Below are 17529 nucleotides of genomic sequence, written 5' to 3' on the forward strand. Positions count from 1 at the left end.
TCATCCCTATCCAAGCAGTTCTGACAGCTCAGCCAAACTGCTCTTCCTGGACTGAGGACAGTAGCTCATAGATTCAACATAGCATGGCTTGTGGTCCTCCAAACAGATCCTTAGAGCAAAACAAGAGAATCAGGAAACAACCTGTTTAATTATGTTTTTATATAGATTCTTGAATGCAAAGTTTGTGGTGTGTCACTACTCATTGCTAATGTCAACTACCGTCCCAGCAGGAAAACTTTCATACTCTTTCCTGCCCATCCATTTTTCCATTGTGACTATGTTTGCTTTACAGTTGCTCAGTGAACTAAATTCTTACATCAGTCCTACTACACTTGTAAATTCACAATAAAATCTAGAGAAGTTGGAGTGTACTCATTCATTGATCTATTTCTCCTTTACACAGAGCAGTCAAGGTCCATCCTGGTTGGAGTTGCAGGACTATCTTTCCAGCACTGGGTAGCAGAGGCAGGATTAGGTGTTCAAAGCAATTCCCAATTAGATATTGTGAGGTAAGCCTGAGTCACAGGAGACACTGATATAAACCAGTTGTTGTCGATCTTCCTAATGTTGTGACCATTTAAAAGAGTTCCTCCTGATGTGTTGAAACTCAACTAAAAACTTATTTTCATTGCTACTTCATAACTATATTTTTGCTACTGTTATGAATTATAATATAAAATATCCGTGCTTTCTGATGGTCTTAGGCCAGTCCTGTGATAGGATCATTTGATCACCCATAAGAAGCTGTGACCACAAAAGTTAAGAAACCCTGCTATAAACTGATATAAATAAACAAACAGCACTTAAGAAAAAATGGAATGAAATTCTTAAACTAGAAAACATCGAAAAATATACCAGTAATGCATCTAAATTAAATAAATGCTAAAAATGACACCAATAAATGATGCTTTAAAATGATAAAAAAATTATAATAGAACACTTATCTATCCTAAATTTGAAATGGAGTAGTCCCTTCCCTGAGAAAAAGAACGACATTAATAAGAGACTGTATGACTTTGTTCCACTAAACAGCACTGAATCATGTCATTGTGGCTGGTGATAGCAAAAAGTTAGAAGCATTATAATTATGTATTGCTAAAAAGACAATAAACATCACCATAATACTACCAGCTTTGAAACATTTATAAGACAAACTTGAAAGTGAATGCAATATTCAAAAATTCTAGAAACCACACCATCAATTTTCAAATCTCTCTTGTCACTGCACACCAAGAGCATGACTCTGTTTGTACACTGGACTGTGGTATTACAAGCATAATATCCAGGCTTGCAGAGTCTCCCCTTCCACTCCCCACGGCCATCCAGGACACTGTGGGCATGGGCTCTGGTGTGTCCCCCCCACCCCGCAGCACCATCAGCACATACCTGAAGCCTCTCTGGGCACGGCCCAGGCCCCCGGTGGAGTCCTGGTCGCTGTCTGGGCAGAATCTGTGGACACTGGGGCGCGCTGTGGCCCTCTGTGCCCTATGTGGCCCTCTGGGAATCTTCCTGCAGCCTCCAGCGAGGCATCCCGGGGTCCGGGGGCGTCCTGAGTCCAGTCAGGGGCCTGCGGAGGGCACGGGGGAGACATGGGGTCAGCTTCTGGGACGGGCAGAGGGGCCTGGCGGGCTCTGGTCTCTGTCTGTGCAGAGTCTAGAGGCCTCCTGAGTGTCCTGTGTCTGCACAGGGGCGACCAGGACACCATGGGCATGGGATCTGCCCCCCCCAGCACCATCAGCTCGTACCTGAAGCCTCTCTGGGCATGGCACAGGCCCCCGGTGGAGTAATGGTCGCTGTCTGGGTAGAGTCTGTGGACATTTGGGCGCACTGTGGCCCTCTGTGCCCTATGTGGCCCTCTGGGAAATCTTCCTGCAGCCTCCAGCGCGGCATCCCGGGGTCCGGGGGCATCCTGAGTTCAGTCAGGGGCCTGAGGAGGGCACGGGGGAGACGTGGGGTCAGCGTCTGGGACGGGCAGAGGGGCCTGGCAGACTCTGGTCTGTCTGTGCAGAGTCTGGAGGACTCCTGAGTGTCCTGTGTCTGCACAGGGGCGACCAGGACACTGTGGGCATGGGCTTTGCCCCCCACCCAGCACCATCAGCACGTGCCTGAAGCCTCTCTGGACATGGCCCAGGCCCCCGGTGGAGTCCTCGTCGCCTTCTGGGCAGAGTCTGTGGACACTGTGGCCCTCTGGGAATCTTACTGCAGTCTCCAGCGAGGGATCTCGGGGTGCGGGGGCATCTTGAGTCCAGTCAGGGGCCTACATAGGGCACAGGGGAGACGTAGGGTCAGCATCTGGGCCGGGCGGACTCTGTCCAGAGTCCGGGGCCCTCCCGAGTGTCCTGTGTCCTCTGGCCGCCACTGCAGGAGGGAAGGCGCGCTGATGGCTCGCTCCCTCCCCACTCCCTTCTCGCTCCCTCTGTTCGCCCGCCCACCCCGGTTCTGGCGGGAAGCCTAGTGGAGCGCTCCTTCCCCACCCGCAGCAATCGCGGCTCCACAAGCGAAGGCTGGAGATAGCGGCGATGGCTGGAGGCAGCGGCGGCGGCGGCGGTTTTTCTTCTTTTTTCTCCTTTCTCTGCTACTCCCGCGTGCTGGGAGCTGGCTCCCAGTGTGGCAGGAGCGGCGGGAAAGCAGGAATGAAGGAAGGAAGGAAGGAAGGAAGGAAGGAAGGAAGGAAGGAAGGAAGGACGGACGGACCCGGGCTGGAAGCCCGGGGATCCTGGGAGAACGAGTCCATCACAGACTGGTACCGGACTACAGGAAAAATGGCCGCCGAGAGGAATCATGGTAGACGTAGTCCTGGACCGGGAATCGGGTCCAGGAGCCCCAGGGGCTACGGAGAGCGGCAGGGCCGTCCATGCAAGGCTCGGGGGAGTGTCCACGGTCCCGGACACGCACCGCGGGGACCACACACCCCGCCCCCGGCAACACAGTCACCCCGAGTCCTTAGGGCCCCTCCCCGGCCCTGGCAACGCACAACCCCCGGCGCCACCAAACCCTAGCAATGCCCCACCCCTAGCCAAGCCTCAGCCATAGCCAGGCCATAACCACAGCCCCCCAGTCCCCCTAAGGGCCCGCTGACCCAGAGTGCCCGGTCACCCGGCCCCCACCCCCCCGGCCGTGGCAACGCCCCACCTACCCAGAGCGCCAACCACCTCTACCAACGCCCCACCCCTAGCCCATTACAGAATTAGTGACCAGTATAATAGACCCTTTCCCTTATAGTGCAGATAAATTGGAGGACACTCATCTATTTTCCTTCTCACTGACCACTTAAGACCCAGCCTTGCAGCGGTTACAAGAATTTCTTTCCAGCACTGAGACACAGAAGCAGGACTAAGTGTTCAAAACAATTCTAAACTACATAGTGTGAGAAAAGTTGGTCTATATAAACTCAAGGTCAGCCTGGTCTACAAAGCTAGTTTCAGGACAGCCAAAGCTACACAAAGAAACCTCGTCATAAACAACAAAAATGTATTAATTTAGTTGTCTGTGATGTGCCCAACTATAATTCAGGTACATTGGAGATAAGGTGGTCAAATAACGCTGATTCTCTACAAGATTCTAGTCTATACAGTGAGTTCCAGGACAGCCAGAGATTCATAATGAGGATATTTTTTAAACAAAAAGAAAAAGAAAAAATTAAAAATTATAAATAAAAGTAATAAACATGATATTTTTGGTATGACTAATTTGGAACACTGATGAAGATATAAGGTGATTAATTTATCCTTGAGGTCCTAACAGGTTTAGATAGATGGCAAGGGATATAAACAACTAAGTTAACCCAGCCTTACAGAAAGTACTAGAAGGAAATCCCGAACAAAGGAAGCTCACTTCACCAACAAAAACTAAAGCAACAGATAACCTCACATCAGCAAACCAAAGGAAGGGAAACACACAACAACTCCCACTGAAAAAGAACAGGAATTAACAACCACTGGTCATTAATAGCACTTAATATCAATGGTGTCAACTCACCTATAAAAGGACACAAACTAAGAAAATGGATAGGAATACAAGATCCAGACTTCTGTTGTATACATGAAACACGCCTCAACCTCAAAGACAGACATTGCATCAGAGTACAGGATAAGTTTTTCCGATTAAACGCACCTAAGAAAAAAGTAGGTGTAGCTATCCTAATATCTAACATAAAATAAATCAGAAGAGATGAAGAAAGACAGTTTATATTCATAACAAGATAAATCTATAAAACTGGAGTCTCAATCCTTAACATTTATGCCCCAAATACAAGAGCATTCACATGTGTAAAAGAAACATTAAAAAAGCTTAAAATATACATAAAAATCCACACACTAATAGTAGGAGGCTTCGATATTCCACTAACCACAATATTACTTTGTTATACAAGACAAAACATTAATAGAGAAATAAGGAAACTAACAGATGTCATGAATGAAAAGGAGTTAACAGACATATACAGAACATTTCACCTAAACACAAATGAATAAACCTTCTTCTCAGCACCTCAGAACCTTCTCTGAAACTGACCACATACTGCATAGCAAAGCAAATATCCACAGGAAAAAAAAAATTGGAGTAACCCTATGTATCTTAGTGGATCAACAAGGTTTAAAGTTAGAACTTAAAAACAACAGTACTATCAGAAATCATAGAAATTCATGGAAATAAAAGAGTAAACTATTGAACCACCCCTAGGTCAAGGAAAAAATAAAAAAAGAAATTAAAGAATTCCTAAAATTAAGCAAAAATGAAGCCACAAAGTACCCAAACATATGGGACACTATGAAAGCAATGATACGGGGAAAGTTCATAGCACATAAAGAAAGTGGAGGGGCTAGAGACAAGGCTCAGAGGTTAAGAGCATTGCCTGCTGTCCCAAAGGTCCTGAGTTCAATTCCCAGCATCCACATGGTGGCTCACAGGTATCTGTAATGGGGTCTGGTGCCCTCTTCGGGCCTGCAGGCATACACACAGACAGAATATTGTATACATAACAAATAAATAAATGTTTAAAAAAAGTGGAGAAAGGTCACTAGATAAACTCTTTTCTAAACTAACAAAAAAAAAGATAGAACATCCAAATTAACACAATCGGAAATGAAAAGGGATACCTAACAACAGACGCTAAGAGAATTCTTAGATCATACTACAAAAACCTGTACTCCACAAAATTAGGAAACATAAAAGAAATGGACATTTTTCTGGTTAGGTACCATATACCAAAAATAAATCAAGACCAGGTGAACAATTTAAATAGACCTATAAACTATAAGGAAATAGAAGCTATCATCAAAAGCCTCACAAACAAAAATATCCCAGGGACAAACAGTTTTAATGCTGAATTATACTCCTCAAAGTGTTCCCCATCATAGAACAAGAAGGAACAATGCCAAAATCTTTTTTATGAGACTAGTTACCATGATCCCCAAACCACACAAAGACTAAACCAAGAAAGAGAGTTAACTCACTTATGAACTTAGATATCCAAAAATAATCAAGAAAATACTAGCAGACAGAATCGAAGAAAAAAAAATCAAAAAAATGCTTCATTTTCAAGTCAACTTGATCCCAGAGATGAAAGAATGGTAAAAAATAAAAAAAACTATTAATATAATACATCATGTAAATAAAATGAAAGAAAAAAACATATGACAAACTCATTAGATGCTGAAAGAGCATTTGACAAAATATGATACCCCATCATGATAAAGGTCTTGAAGAGATCAGGGGTACAAGAAAGATATCTAAAAAATATAAAAGCACATGTCAGAATGGCTAAGTCCAAAAAAACCAATGATAACATAAGCTGAAGAGGATGTGAAGTAACTGTTGGGAATGCAATCTTGTGCAACCACTTTATAAATCACTATGGATGTTTCACAGAAAACTGGAAATCAAAGCACCCCAAGATCCAAAAATGCCACTATTGGAATTATAACAAAAAGATGTGCAATCATACTACAAAGATATATGTTCAACTATGTTCATAGAAGCATTTTTTTGTAATAGTCAGAACCTGGTAACACACTGAATACCCCTCAACTGAAGAATGGATAAAGAAAATGTGGAACATTCACATAGTTAGATTACTACTCAGTGGTAAAACAAAAAGATATGTTAAATTCTACATGCAAATGGATGGAACTAGAAAACACCATCCTGAGTCAGGTAACTCAGGCCCAAAAAGATGAATATGGTATTATGTACTCAATGATAAGTGGATATTAGCTATAAAAAGAGGATATTGACTCTATAGTTCATGATCCTAGAAGCTAAGTAACAATGTGAACCCTAAGAAAAACATATAAATCCACTTGGAATTCAAAATATAAAAGATCAGCTGAAATAAAATGGGAACACAAGGATGGGGAAAAAGAAAGGTAGGAGAAGAGAAGGGGGAAAGGGGAGGGGTGAAGAGAACTTGAGGAAATGGGATCATTGAGATAGAGGAAGGTCAGAGATGAGAGCAAGGAAAGAGATATCTTGATAGAGGTAGCCATTATGAGGTTATCAAGATACATGACTTTAGTAAATTCCTAGGAATCCACAAGGATGACCACAGATAAGACCCTAAGCAATAGAGAAGGGGGGACCTGAGCTGGCCTTCTCTTGTAGTCAGAATGATGAATAACTTAAATATCACCAAAGAACATACATCCATCGAATGATGGAAGCAGAGGCAGAGACACATATCAAAGCTCTGGACTGATCTTTCAAAGTTCAATTGAAGAGTGGAAGGAGTGAGAATGAGCAAAGAGGTCAAAACCATGATGGGCTCACCCACTGAAACAGTTTAACTGAGCTAATGGGAGCTAACCAACACCACTAAGACTGGGAAGGAACCAGCATAGGTCCAAACTATTCATTCATAGTATTCCTTGTATGTGTACCATTACAGAGTAACTGACCAGTGTAATAAACCCTTTCCCTTACAGCTCTGAAATTCTGAAGCCAAACATAGGTCACATGCAAACAACAATCCTTGATAAATAAAGCAAAATTCATGATTTTTCTCATTTCTGGGAAGTCTTAGAGGCAAGAGGGTGATGATTTAAATTATGTAATTATAATCCACAAAAATTAATATAAAAAGGTGAAAAGGGTTTATGGTCATGTGCTCTCTGGCTGTACAGCTTAAATATGGAAAATAACATTTCTTTTAGAAACTGGAACACAATTTTATCAAGTTCTATTTTTCTCAGACTAGTGCAACTGCTATAATTTGTTTTCATGAGTTTGGTTCTTTATCCGAGTTCTTGATTCTTTATTCTGTGGATGCAAGAAATGGACACTCAGAACATTTAGCAATCATATAAAATGGATTGACTCACTACCTATTTCTTATGTGAGCTATGGTCAAAGGGGGAATGCTTTCATGCACACATTAAGGCCCAGCCTTGAAGCAGATGCAAGACTTTCTTTCCAGCAATGAGCAGCAGAAGAAGGATTGGGTGTTCAAAACAATTCTAAAATACATAAATTTGGAAAAGGCAGATCTCTAAACTCAAGGTCAGTCTACAAAGCTAGTTTCAGGACAGCCAAAGCTACACAAAGAAACCTTGTCTTGAAAAACAAAAATGTATTAATTTAGTTATCTGTGATGTGCCCAACTATAATTCAGATACATTAGAGATAATTTGGGCAAATCACGATGATTTTCTAAATGATCATAGTATATACAGTAAGTTCCAAGACAGCCAGAGATTCATAACAGAGGACCAAGAGGTGAGTGAAAAGATACCCAGCCGAGGTCCTCAAAAACCTGGGTTAGTTAAAAAGACAGCAGGAGAGGTTCCTGCTGAGAGAACCAAGAGGAGAACTATAAACCACAAGCTGTGAGAGCAAGCCAGGAGAACAGAGCAAGAGAGCATGCTAAAGGAAACCTGAGAGGCTGCCTGAGACACAGAGCAGACCAAGAACAATTCCCAAAGACTCTGGCAGCAACTGGAAGAATTGGACCAACAGAATAGAAAAGATGGAAGAGAGAATCTCAGGGGTTGAAGATAGCTATATGAAAGAAATTAATAAGACGAAAAAAATTAAATATAACAAATTCTTACAGAAAATATCCAGGAAATATGGGAAAACATCAAAAGACAAAAACTAAGAATGACAGTGATAGAAGAACCCAAGCTCAAAAACACTGAAAACACATTCTCCAACATTATACAAGAAAAATTTCCAAACTTAAAGAAGGATAGCCCTACAAATATAGAAGAAGCATACAGAACACAAGATAGACTGGATGAAAATAAAGTCCTATCACCATAATTAAAATACAAAACATATAAACTAAAGACAGACTATTATGAGCTGCAAAGGGAAAAGGTCAAATACAAAACAAGGGTAGATGATCAGAATTACACCTGACTTCTCAATGGAAACCAAGAAAGCCAGAAGGCAATGATCAGATGTGATGCAGACACTAAGAGACCACAGATGCAAGCACAGATATATATACCCTGCAAATATTTCAAACACCATCAATGGAGGCAATGAGATATTCCATGCCAAAACCACATTTAAACAACACATAGCCACAAACCCAGCCTGACAGAAAGTACTAGAAGGAAAACCCCAAACCAAGAAAGCTAACAGAACCCACAAAATCTCATAAAACAGATAACCTCGCATCAGCAAAACCAACCTGCAAAGACATTGTATCCAAAAAACAAAAAGTATTTCAAAGATTAACAGCAACAAGAAAACTAAAAATAAGTAAATAAAGAAGCATATAATTAATTTTGGGGAACTTAATACCTAAAAACAAATATGCTGTGTATAGTAAAGTTGCAGAATATAATGAATACAATTCAATGACAATTTCCAAAAATTTGTAACAGAAAAGCTGATTACAAAGCTTCATTCATAGTGGAAACACTCAGAGTGATCAATAAGATTATAAAAACATAGTACACAGACTGACATAATATTACTTATGGCGGGAAAGTAGTGGTGTACATCTTTAATCACAGCATTTTGGAGGCAGACACAGCAGAGACAGAGAAACCCAAACATCAAAAAAAACTTATATCAAGGCTATAACAATCGGGAATGTGAATAATATTTAAGAAAAATATTTAGAAACATATTCTAATATAACTATTGATAACAATAAAACAAAACATTTGACAAAAGAAAGTATTGGAGAAAGAAATCTGTCTTAGGAGTGATAGGGAAAGTACCGCAAGGATTTAGAAAAATAGAATATTTAAATTCTACTTTGTGTTAGGAATATTTCCCAAGTGAGCTCTTTGACAAAGCAAAAATTACCAATCAAGCCCAATTTAAAAGATTTTTTTTGTAAGAGGTTTACAGGGGAAAAAAACAGATAGAAGCAAAGGACTGGGGAATGAATGTAGCTCAACCAGAAGAGGTAGGGAGTGTAGGCTTGAGGGGGTAGGGGAGGGGCCAATGCCTCAGGCAGCATGGTGCTGATGCTGGCTAACGTGGGGGTGGACCGAGAGCACAGAGACCAAAAAACCGTGGAAAGAAAACCATATATATGTAAGTTTTGCTCATTTGTATCAGACAGGTTCAATTTAATATATTTTTTAAGAGGCTTACAGGGGCAAAAAAAGACCTGGCTTTAAACTGTATGTGCCCATTTAGAGAATTTGAACAACCAGGTGGCCTAAGTCCATTTCAGAACATCCTCAAAAGTGGCTCTTAGGTCAAAAAGGGGTCGGAGAGATTGAATAACCGACATCCCAATACAAACAGATCTCCGCCTCAGCAAACCCAGATCCCGCAGGATTGGCCGCAACCTGACTTAAATTCCCAGCGTGAGCACATGATTTCAAATGGAAATCCGAAAATGACAAGAATAAGTACGAATGGGTCTCCCCAAACACTATAGCATAGACAAGAAAAGGAACTCACCAGGACACAGCAGCTGTAGCCCAGAAGCAGTTTTTAAGCTTGGCATAGAGAGCTGGAACTGAAGACTAGGGGCCTTTCAAAATGAGGCCTGCCATGTAGAAAGGACCTGCCCTAGGCTAGGTGGGAACCTCCAAATGTTAGAAATATTTCCTAAGCGAGCTCTCTGAGGAAGCAAAAATTGCCAAACAAGCCAAATCAAAACCATAAAAATTAAGAAATATCCAGGTTTAAAGGGAGATCTGTGCTCTAGGGTGGCCCTGAGAGGGAAATGGGAAACCTCAGGAATGCAACACCTGGGAGGAAGAAAGGAAGACCACATGTTTCTCTTTGGGGAGGGGGGGGATGAATTAAGTATCCTGGGGAGGGGTCAGGACCTGGCATGCTGGGATTTGAAGTCCAGAACAGGCCTGGTAGCTGGGATAGATGCTAAGGACTGGGGCCTAAGCTCCCAACCTAACTCTTTCTGTGTCTTAATGTCTCGTAAGAACTGCTACATCCTTATACCATTAATTCTATTATCAATTATACTCTTCTAGATCACTGTTTAGCAGTGGAGTGCTACTATACACAGGAGAAACATTTTACAAGCCACTGTAATAAATATTTTCTCAGCATGTATATCACATATCAGCTTATATAGCACAATATGCTACTATAACAGGACTGCAGAGTCTCCATCTCCCCAGGAAATCCATACACAGGGAAGCTCAAAGTATGATGTAGTTATAATCTCGAAAAATTATTGTGAAAAGTTGAAGCAAGCTTTACGGCCATGTGTTACTATGGGAAATGCTTATACCATTAATTCTATTAGAAAATCATGAAATCTTATTTCACAGTTTAGCAGTAGACTGCTACTCTACAGAGGAAAAACCATTTACAAGCTCCACAAAAATAACTACAGAGGCAACGTAAACCTAAATGCTAAGTGTTATGGTATTCAACCTCACTCTGCAAGTCATGTCTGTTTTTCTTCTGGGGGACGACATCACACAGAAGGCCTCTGTGCATAGAGGCCATAATGTTGAGCCTAACCTGGGAAGACCACATTTTACAGAATCACACAGCGTTTGAGAAAAGGGCCGCGCATGCGCATAGTAGAGCGTCTGCCCGCCTGATCTAAAAGACCACATTTCACAGAAGCACCCAGAGTTAGACAAAGATGCCATGCACGTGGAGAGTACTGCATCTGCCTGCCTGATTTAAAAGACCACATTTCCCAGAATCACCCAGAGTTCCACTAAAAGGCCATGCATGCGCAGTAGACCTCACTCTGCAAGTCCTGTCTATCCCTGTCTCTATCTTTGGCCGGCCTGCCATGTGTGTCCCTGTCTGGGACCAGCCACTACTAGGGAACCAGCAGCCATCTCTGCCTGAGACTGGCTGCTCTCAGGGCCCAATGCCTGACACCACATAGCCTGCCACCCCCACTCAGGCCACCACTCTGGGACTGGCAGCCATTTCTGCATGGGACTGGCTGCTCCCAGGGACCTCTGCCTGCCACCACATGTCCTGCCACAACCACTCAGGCCACCACTCTGATGGTCTTAGGCCAGTCCTGTGATAGGATCATTTGATCCCGATAGGAAGCTGTGACCACAAAAGTTAAGAAACCCTGCTATAAACTGATATAAATAAACAGCACTTGAGAAAAAATGGAATGAAATACTTAAACTAGAAAACATCGAAAAATATACCAGTAATGCGTCTAAATTAAATAAATGTTAAAAATAACGCCAACAAATGATAATTTAAAATGATAAAAAAATTAATAATAGAACACTTATCTATCCTAAATTTGAAATGGAGTAGTCCCTTCCCTGAGAGAAAGAATGGCATTAATAAGAGACTATGACTTTGTTCCACTAAACAGCACTGAATCATGTCATTGTGGCTGGTGATAGCAAAAAGTTAGAAGCATTATAATTATGTATTGCTAAAAAGACAATAAACATCACCATAATACTACCAGCTTTGAAACATTTATAAGACAAACTGGAAAGTGAATGCAATATTCAAAAATTCTAGAAACCACACCATCAATTTTCAAATCTCTCTTCCCACTGCACACCAAGAGCATGACTCTGTTTGTACACTGGACTGTGGTATTACAAGCAAAATATCCAGGCTTGAAGGGTCTCCCCTTCCTCTCCCCTTCCTCTCCCCAGGGCGTCCAGGACACCGTGGGCATGGGCTCTGGCGCCCCCTCCCCCCAGCACCATCAGCTCATACCTGAAGCCTCTCTGGGCATGGCCCAGGCCCCGGTGGAGTCCTGGTCGCTGTCTGGGCAGAATCTGTGGACACTGGGGCGCACTGTGGCCCTCTGTGCCCTATGTGGCCCTCTGGGAATCTTCCTGCAGCCTCCAGCGCGGCATCCCGGGGTCCGGGGGCATCCTGAGTCCAGTCAAGGGCCTGCGGAGGGCACGGGGGAGACGTGGGGTCAGGGTCTGGGACGCGCAAAGGGGGCCTGGCGGACTCTGGTCTCTGTCTGTGCAGAGTCTGGAGGCCTCCTGAGTGTCCTGTGTCTGCACAGGGGCGACCAAGACACCGTGGGCATGGGCTTTGCACCCCCCAGCACCATCAGCACGTACCTAAAGCCTCTCTGGGCATGGCCCAGGCAACCTGTGGAGTCCTGGTCGCCTTCTGGGCAGAGTCTGTGGACACTGTGGCGCTCTGGGAATCTTCCTGCAGTCTCCAGCGAGGGATCTCGGGGTGCGGGGGCATCTTGAGTCCAGTCAGGGGCCTACAGAGGGCACAGGGGAGACGTGGGGTCAGCGTCTGGGCCGGGCGGACTCTGGCCGGAGTCCGGGGGACTCCCGAGTGTCCTGTGTCCGCCGGGGGGGGGGGGGGGGGGGGCCGCCGGCCGCGCGGGTGGTTCGCTCCCTCCCCCCTCCCTCCTCCCTCCCTTAGTTCGCCCCCCCCCCCCCCGCCCCGGTTCTGGCCGGAAGCCCCACGAGTCGCTCCTTCCGCCCCCCGCCGGCCCCTCGAATTCACCCGCAAAGATCACGGCTCCACAAGCGATGGCTGGAGGAGGCGGGGGGGGGGGGGGGAGCGGCGGTTTCTCTACTTCTCACGCCTGTTGGGAGACGGCTCCCACCGTGGCAGGAGCGGCGCGAAAGCAGGAAGGAAAGAAGGAGCCCTGGCTTCCAGCCCGGGGATCCTGGGAGAACGAGTCCGTCACAGACTGGTACCGGACTACAGGAAAAATGGCCGCCGAGAGGAATCATGGTAGACGTAGTCCTGGACCAGGAACCGGGTCGCGGAGCCCCCGGGGGGTGGGGGGGCACGGGGAGCGGCGGGGCCATCCTCGCACGACGGGGGAGTGTCCACGGTCCCGGACACGCACCGCGGGGACCACACACCCCGCCCCCGGCAACACAGTCACCCCGAGTCCTTAGGGCCCCTCCCCGGCCCTGGCAACGCCCAACCCCCGGCGCCACCCAACCCTAGCGACGCCCCACCCCTAGCCAAGCCTCAGCCCTAGCCAGCCCAAGCCATAACCACAGCCCACCCAGTCCCCCTAAGGGCCCGCTGACCCAGAGTGCCCGGTCACCCGAGCCCCTCCCCGGCCGTGGCAACGCCCCACCTACCCAGAGCGCCAACCACCTCTACCAACGCCCCACCCCTAGCCCATTACAGAATTAGTGACCAGTATAATAAACCCTTTCCCTTATAGTGCAGATAAATTGGAGGACACTTATCTATTTTCCTTCTCACTGACCACTTAAGACCCAGCCTTGCAGCGGTTACAAGAATTTCTTTCCAGCACTGAGACACAGAAGCAGGACTAAGTGTTCAAAACAATTCTAAACTATATAGTGTGAGAAAAGTTGGTCTATATAAACTCAAGGTCAGCCTGGTCTACAAAGCTAGTTTCAGGACAGCCAAAGCTACACAAAGAAACCTTGTCTTAAACAACAAAAATGTATTAATTTAGTTGTCTGTGATGTGCCCAACTATAATTCAGATACATTGGAGATAAGGTGGGCAAATAACGCTGATTCTCTACAAGATTCTAGTCTATACAGTGAGTTCCAGGACAGCCAGAGATTCATAATGAGGATATTTTTTAAACAAAAAGAAAAAAGAAAAAATTATAAATAAAAGTAATAAACATGATATTTTTGGTGTGACTAATTTGGAACACTGATGAAGATATAAGGTGATTAATTTATCCTTGAGGTCCTAACAGGTTTAGATAGATGGCAAGGGATATAAACAACTAAGTTAACCCAGCCTTACAGAAAGTACTAGAAGGAAATCCAGAACAAAGGAAGCTCACTTCACCAATAAAAACTAAAGCAACAGATATCCTCACATCAGCAAAACCAAAGGAAGGGAAACACACAACAACTCCAACTGAAAAAGAACAGGAATTAACAACCACTGGTCATTAATAGCACTTAATATCAATGGTGTCAACTCACCTATAAAAGAAAAGAAAAAACCGTATGACCAACTCATTAGATGTTGAAAAAACATTTGACAAAATATGATACCCCATCATGATAAAGGTCTTGGAGAGATCAGAGGTACAAGAAAGATATCTAAAAAATATAAAAGCACATGTCAGAATGGCTAAGTCCAAAAACACCAATGATAATAACATAAGCTGAAAAGGATGTGAAGTAACTGTTGGGAATGCAAACTTGTGCAACCACTTTATAAGTAACTATGGATGTTTCACAGAAAACTGGCAATCAAAGCACCCCAAGATCCAAAAATGCCACTATTGGAATTATAACAAAATGACGTGCAATCATACTACAAAGATATATGTTCAACTATGTTCATAGAAGCATTTTTTGTAATAGTCAGAACCTGGTAACACACTGAATACCCCTCAACTGAAGAATGGATAAAGAAAATGTGGAATATTCACATAGTTAGATTACTACTCAGTGGTAAAACAAAAAGATATGTTAAATTCTACATGCAAATGGATGGAACTAGAAAACCCCATTCTGAGTCAGGTAACTCAGACCCAAAAAGATGAATATGGTATTATGTACTCAATGATAAGTGGATATTAGCTATAAAAAGAGGATATTGACTCTATAGTTCATGATCCTAGAAGCTAAGTAACAATGTGAACCCTAAGAAAAACATATAAATCCACTTGGAATTCAAAATATAAAAGATCAGCTGAAATAAAATGGGAACACAAGGATGGGGAAAAAGAAAGGTAGGAGAAGAGAAGGGGGAAAGGGGAGGGGTGAAGAGAACTTGAGGAAATGGGATCATTGAGATAGAGGAAGGTCAGAGATGAGAGCAAGGAAAGAGATATCTTGATAGAGGGAGTCATTATGAGGTTATCAAGAAACATGACTTTAGTAAATTCCTAGGAATCCACAAGGATGACCACAGATAAGACCCTAAGCAATAGAGAAGGGGGGACCTGAGCTGGCCTTCTCTTGTAGTCAGAATGATGAATAACTTAAATATCACCAAAGAACACACATCCATCAAATGATGGAAACAGAGGCAGAGACACACATCAAAGCTCTGGACTGATCTTTCAAAGTTCAATTGAAGAGTGGAAGGAGTGAGAATATGAGCAAAGAGGTCAAGACCATGATGGGCTCACCCACTGAAACAGTTTAACTGAGCTAATGGGAGCTAACCAACACCACTAAGACTGGGAAGGAACCAGCATAGGTCCAAACTATTCATTTGGAATGTGGTTGACAGTGATATGGCTCAGGAAGACTGATGGGTCACTGGGAGTGGAACCAGAATTTATCTCTACTGCTTCTACTGGCTTTTTGGGAAAGTATTCTCTTTAGATGGATACCTTGTTACATCCTACCTAGTAGAGAATGCCTTGGAACTTCCACAATGCAATGTGCCTTACCTTCTGTAAGGATTGGATGGGTGGATGCTTGTTTGTTCCCAAGTGCTCAGACCTGAAATAATGACAAAGAAACCATATTATTAGTAATGCTGTTTTGTAACATGAACGGCCAACATTGAAACAATTCAAAGAGAGCATAACAAGATTTAGTAACAAGATTCCCTGTGTATTTTCCATCTTTATGTGGCTTTACTGAACCTGTATTTCTTCTATTTTCACTTTTACTTAAAAAGACAGGTTCTCTGTGTAACTTTGTCCTGGAATAACTCTGAACGCTGTCCTTGAACTCAAAGAGATCTGAGTTAGCAGTGCTGAGATTAAAGGTGTGTGCTATCATGGAGACCTGTCTGTCCAGGCCTCCCAGGCATTGGGATTAAAGGTGTGTCCTGCCACACCTTGAAGTCACAAAGGTCAATCTTCCTCTGCCCCAAGTGAGACTGAAGTCTCACAACAGATCTACTTCTGGCTCCCAAGTGTTGGGATTAAAGGTGTGTACCACCACAACCAAGTACTCTTTTTTTCCACTTTAAGAACTTTGAGCCAGGTGTACAGAGCTAGTTCCAGGACAGGCTCCAAAGCCACAGAGAAACGCTGTCTCGAAAAACCAAAAAAAAAAACCTTTGACCTTTGCCATGCATATATTTTAAACATACCATAAACCATTTAGTGGTTTTCTTCAGCTCTGAATCTCTCTTTACTGTATATATCAGCTGGATCTAGCACATTCCTTAGCTTTCTGTGATTCTAGCCTTGTGGCTGAGGTACCAGCCAGAGCAGCCTTCATTGCCACAACTCTACAGTGTTTCAAATTTCCAGACAGCAAGAAAGCAGCAGCATTCTGCTCACAGACCATAATCACTTGCTTTCTTAGTCAGAATGCCTGCCTAAAAGAATCAGAGTTTGCCCTGGCAGGAAGGAATAGAAAGCAAGCATATTAAAATGGTGCAGCTTTTTTTCTGCTGCAGCTGAAAACTGAGAAGCACATGTTCAGGTTTTCATCAACACCATTTAAGTGTTTCAAAGCAAGACCTCTTAAAGAGCTTCAGGGTTTTGCAGCTAAAACTGAGTCAGGAAGCTTCTCTTGGATGAGAGAGCTTGCTTGCCTCTAGGAAGCAGAACCAAGAAATTGCTGCTACCAAGAAAACATGCTAACTATATTCGTTCCAAACTTTATCAGGCTTTCTGTAGATGCAGTTTACACCATAGACGCCATTCTGTAACATGGCAGGGACCTGCATGTTGGGATTTCTTCACTGCCCAGTTCCCCACAACTGGCAAACCCTAAGGAAAATCACACAAAGATCTACATAATATATAAAACTGATTGGTAAATTAGCCATGTGGCTCAGTACCTTTCACAGCAGGGCAGATCACATGTTGCTTCTTAGGAGTCTGGGCAGGAGTATGGGAAGAGCTTCCTTCTTCCCAGAATACTCCTGTCCTCATCACCACACCTCTACTTCCTATCTGGTTGACCCACCTATACTTCCTGCCTGGCCAATCAGCGTTTATTTAAAGTATGATTGACAGAATTCAGACAATTCTCATGCACCACTGTTTGGCATAAGCCTGTTTCTGGCTAACTCACATCTAAGTGGTGGTGCACATCTTTACTACCAGCACTTAGGAGGCAGACACAGGCAGATCTCTGTGAGTTCAAAGCCACAGAAACCCAAAACTCAAAAAAAAAGACCTTAAAACAAAGGTATAGCAATCAGGAATGGGATAAATATTAAGGATAAATATTTATAAAAGTATTTAGGATAAGTATTTATAAAAATATTTAGGATAAAAATATTTAGGATAAA

The 17529-nt window shown here is 43.5% G+C and overlaps 1 protein-coding gene and 1 long non-coding RNA gene across 2 annotated transcripts in view; both read right to left on the bottom strand.

Moving 5' to 3' along the window:
* Positions 1 to 1925, bottom strand: part of LOC130886783 (uncharacterized) — an 81414-nt gene extending 79489 nt beyond the window's left edge. The window contains exons 1-2 of the long non-coding RNA XR_009058303.1: positions 1746 to 1925; positions 1387 to 1567 (exon numbers count right to left, since the gene is read on the bottom strand). This is a non-coding gene — a long non-coding RNA (uncharacterized LOC130886783). The remainder of the gene's footprint in view (positions 1 to 1386; positions 1568 to 1745) is intronic.
* Positions 1926 to 2127: 202 nt separating this feature from the next.
* The window catches only part of LOC130886974 (uncharacterized), a 37352-nt gene continuing 21950 nt past the window's right edge, over positions 2128 to 17529 (bottom strand). The window contains exons 5-8 of the mRNA XM_057789247.1: positions 15722 to 15773; positions 12459 to 12610; positions 12100 to 12279; positions 2128 to 2257 (exon numbers count right to left, since the gene is read on the bottom strand). Of these exons, the coding sequence (XP_057645230.1) occupies positions 12272 to 12279; positions 12459 to 12610; positions 15722 to 15773 (212 nt within the window). The 3' untranslated portion in view covers positions 2128 to 2257; positions 12100 to 12271. The remainder of the gene's footprint in view (positions 2258 to 12099; positions 12280 to 12458; positions 12611 to 15721; positions 15774 to 17529) is intronic.

Source organism: Chionomys nivalis, chromosome 14, assembly GCF_950005125.1.
Source record: "Chionomys nivalis chromosome 14, mChiNiv1.1, whole genome shotgun sequence".
NCBI lineage: Eukaryota > Metazoa > Chordata > Mammalia > Rodentia > Cricetidae > Chionomys > Chionomys nivalis.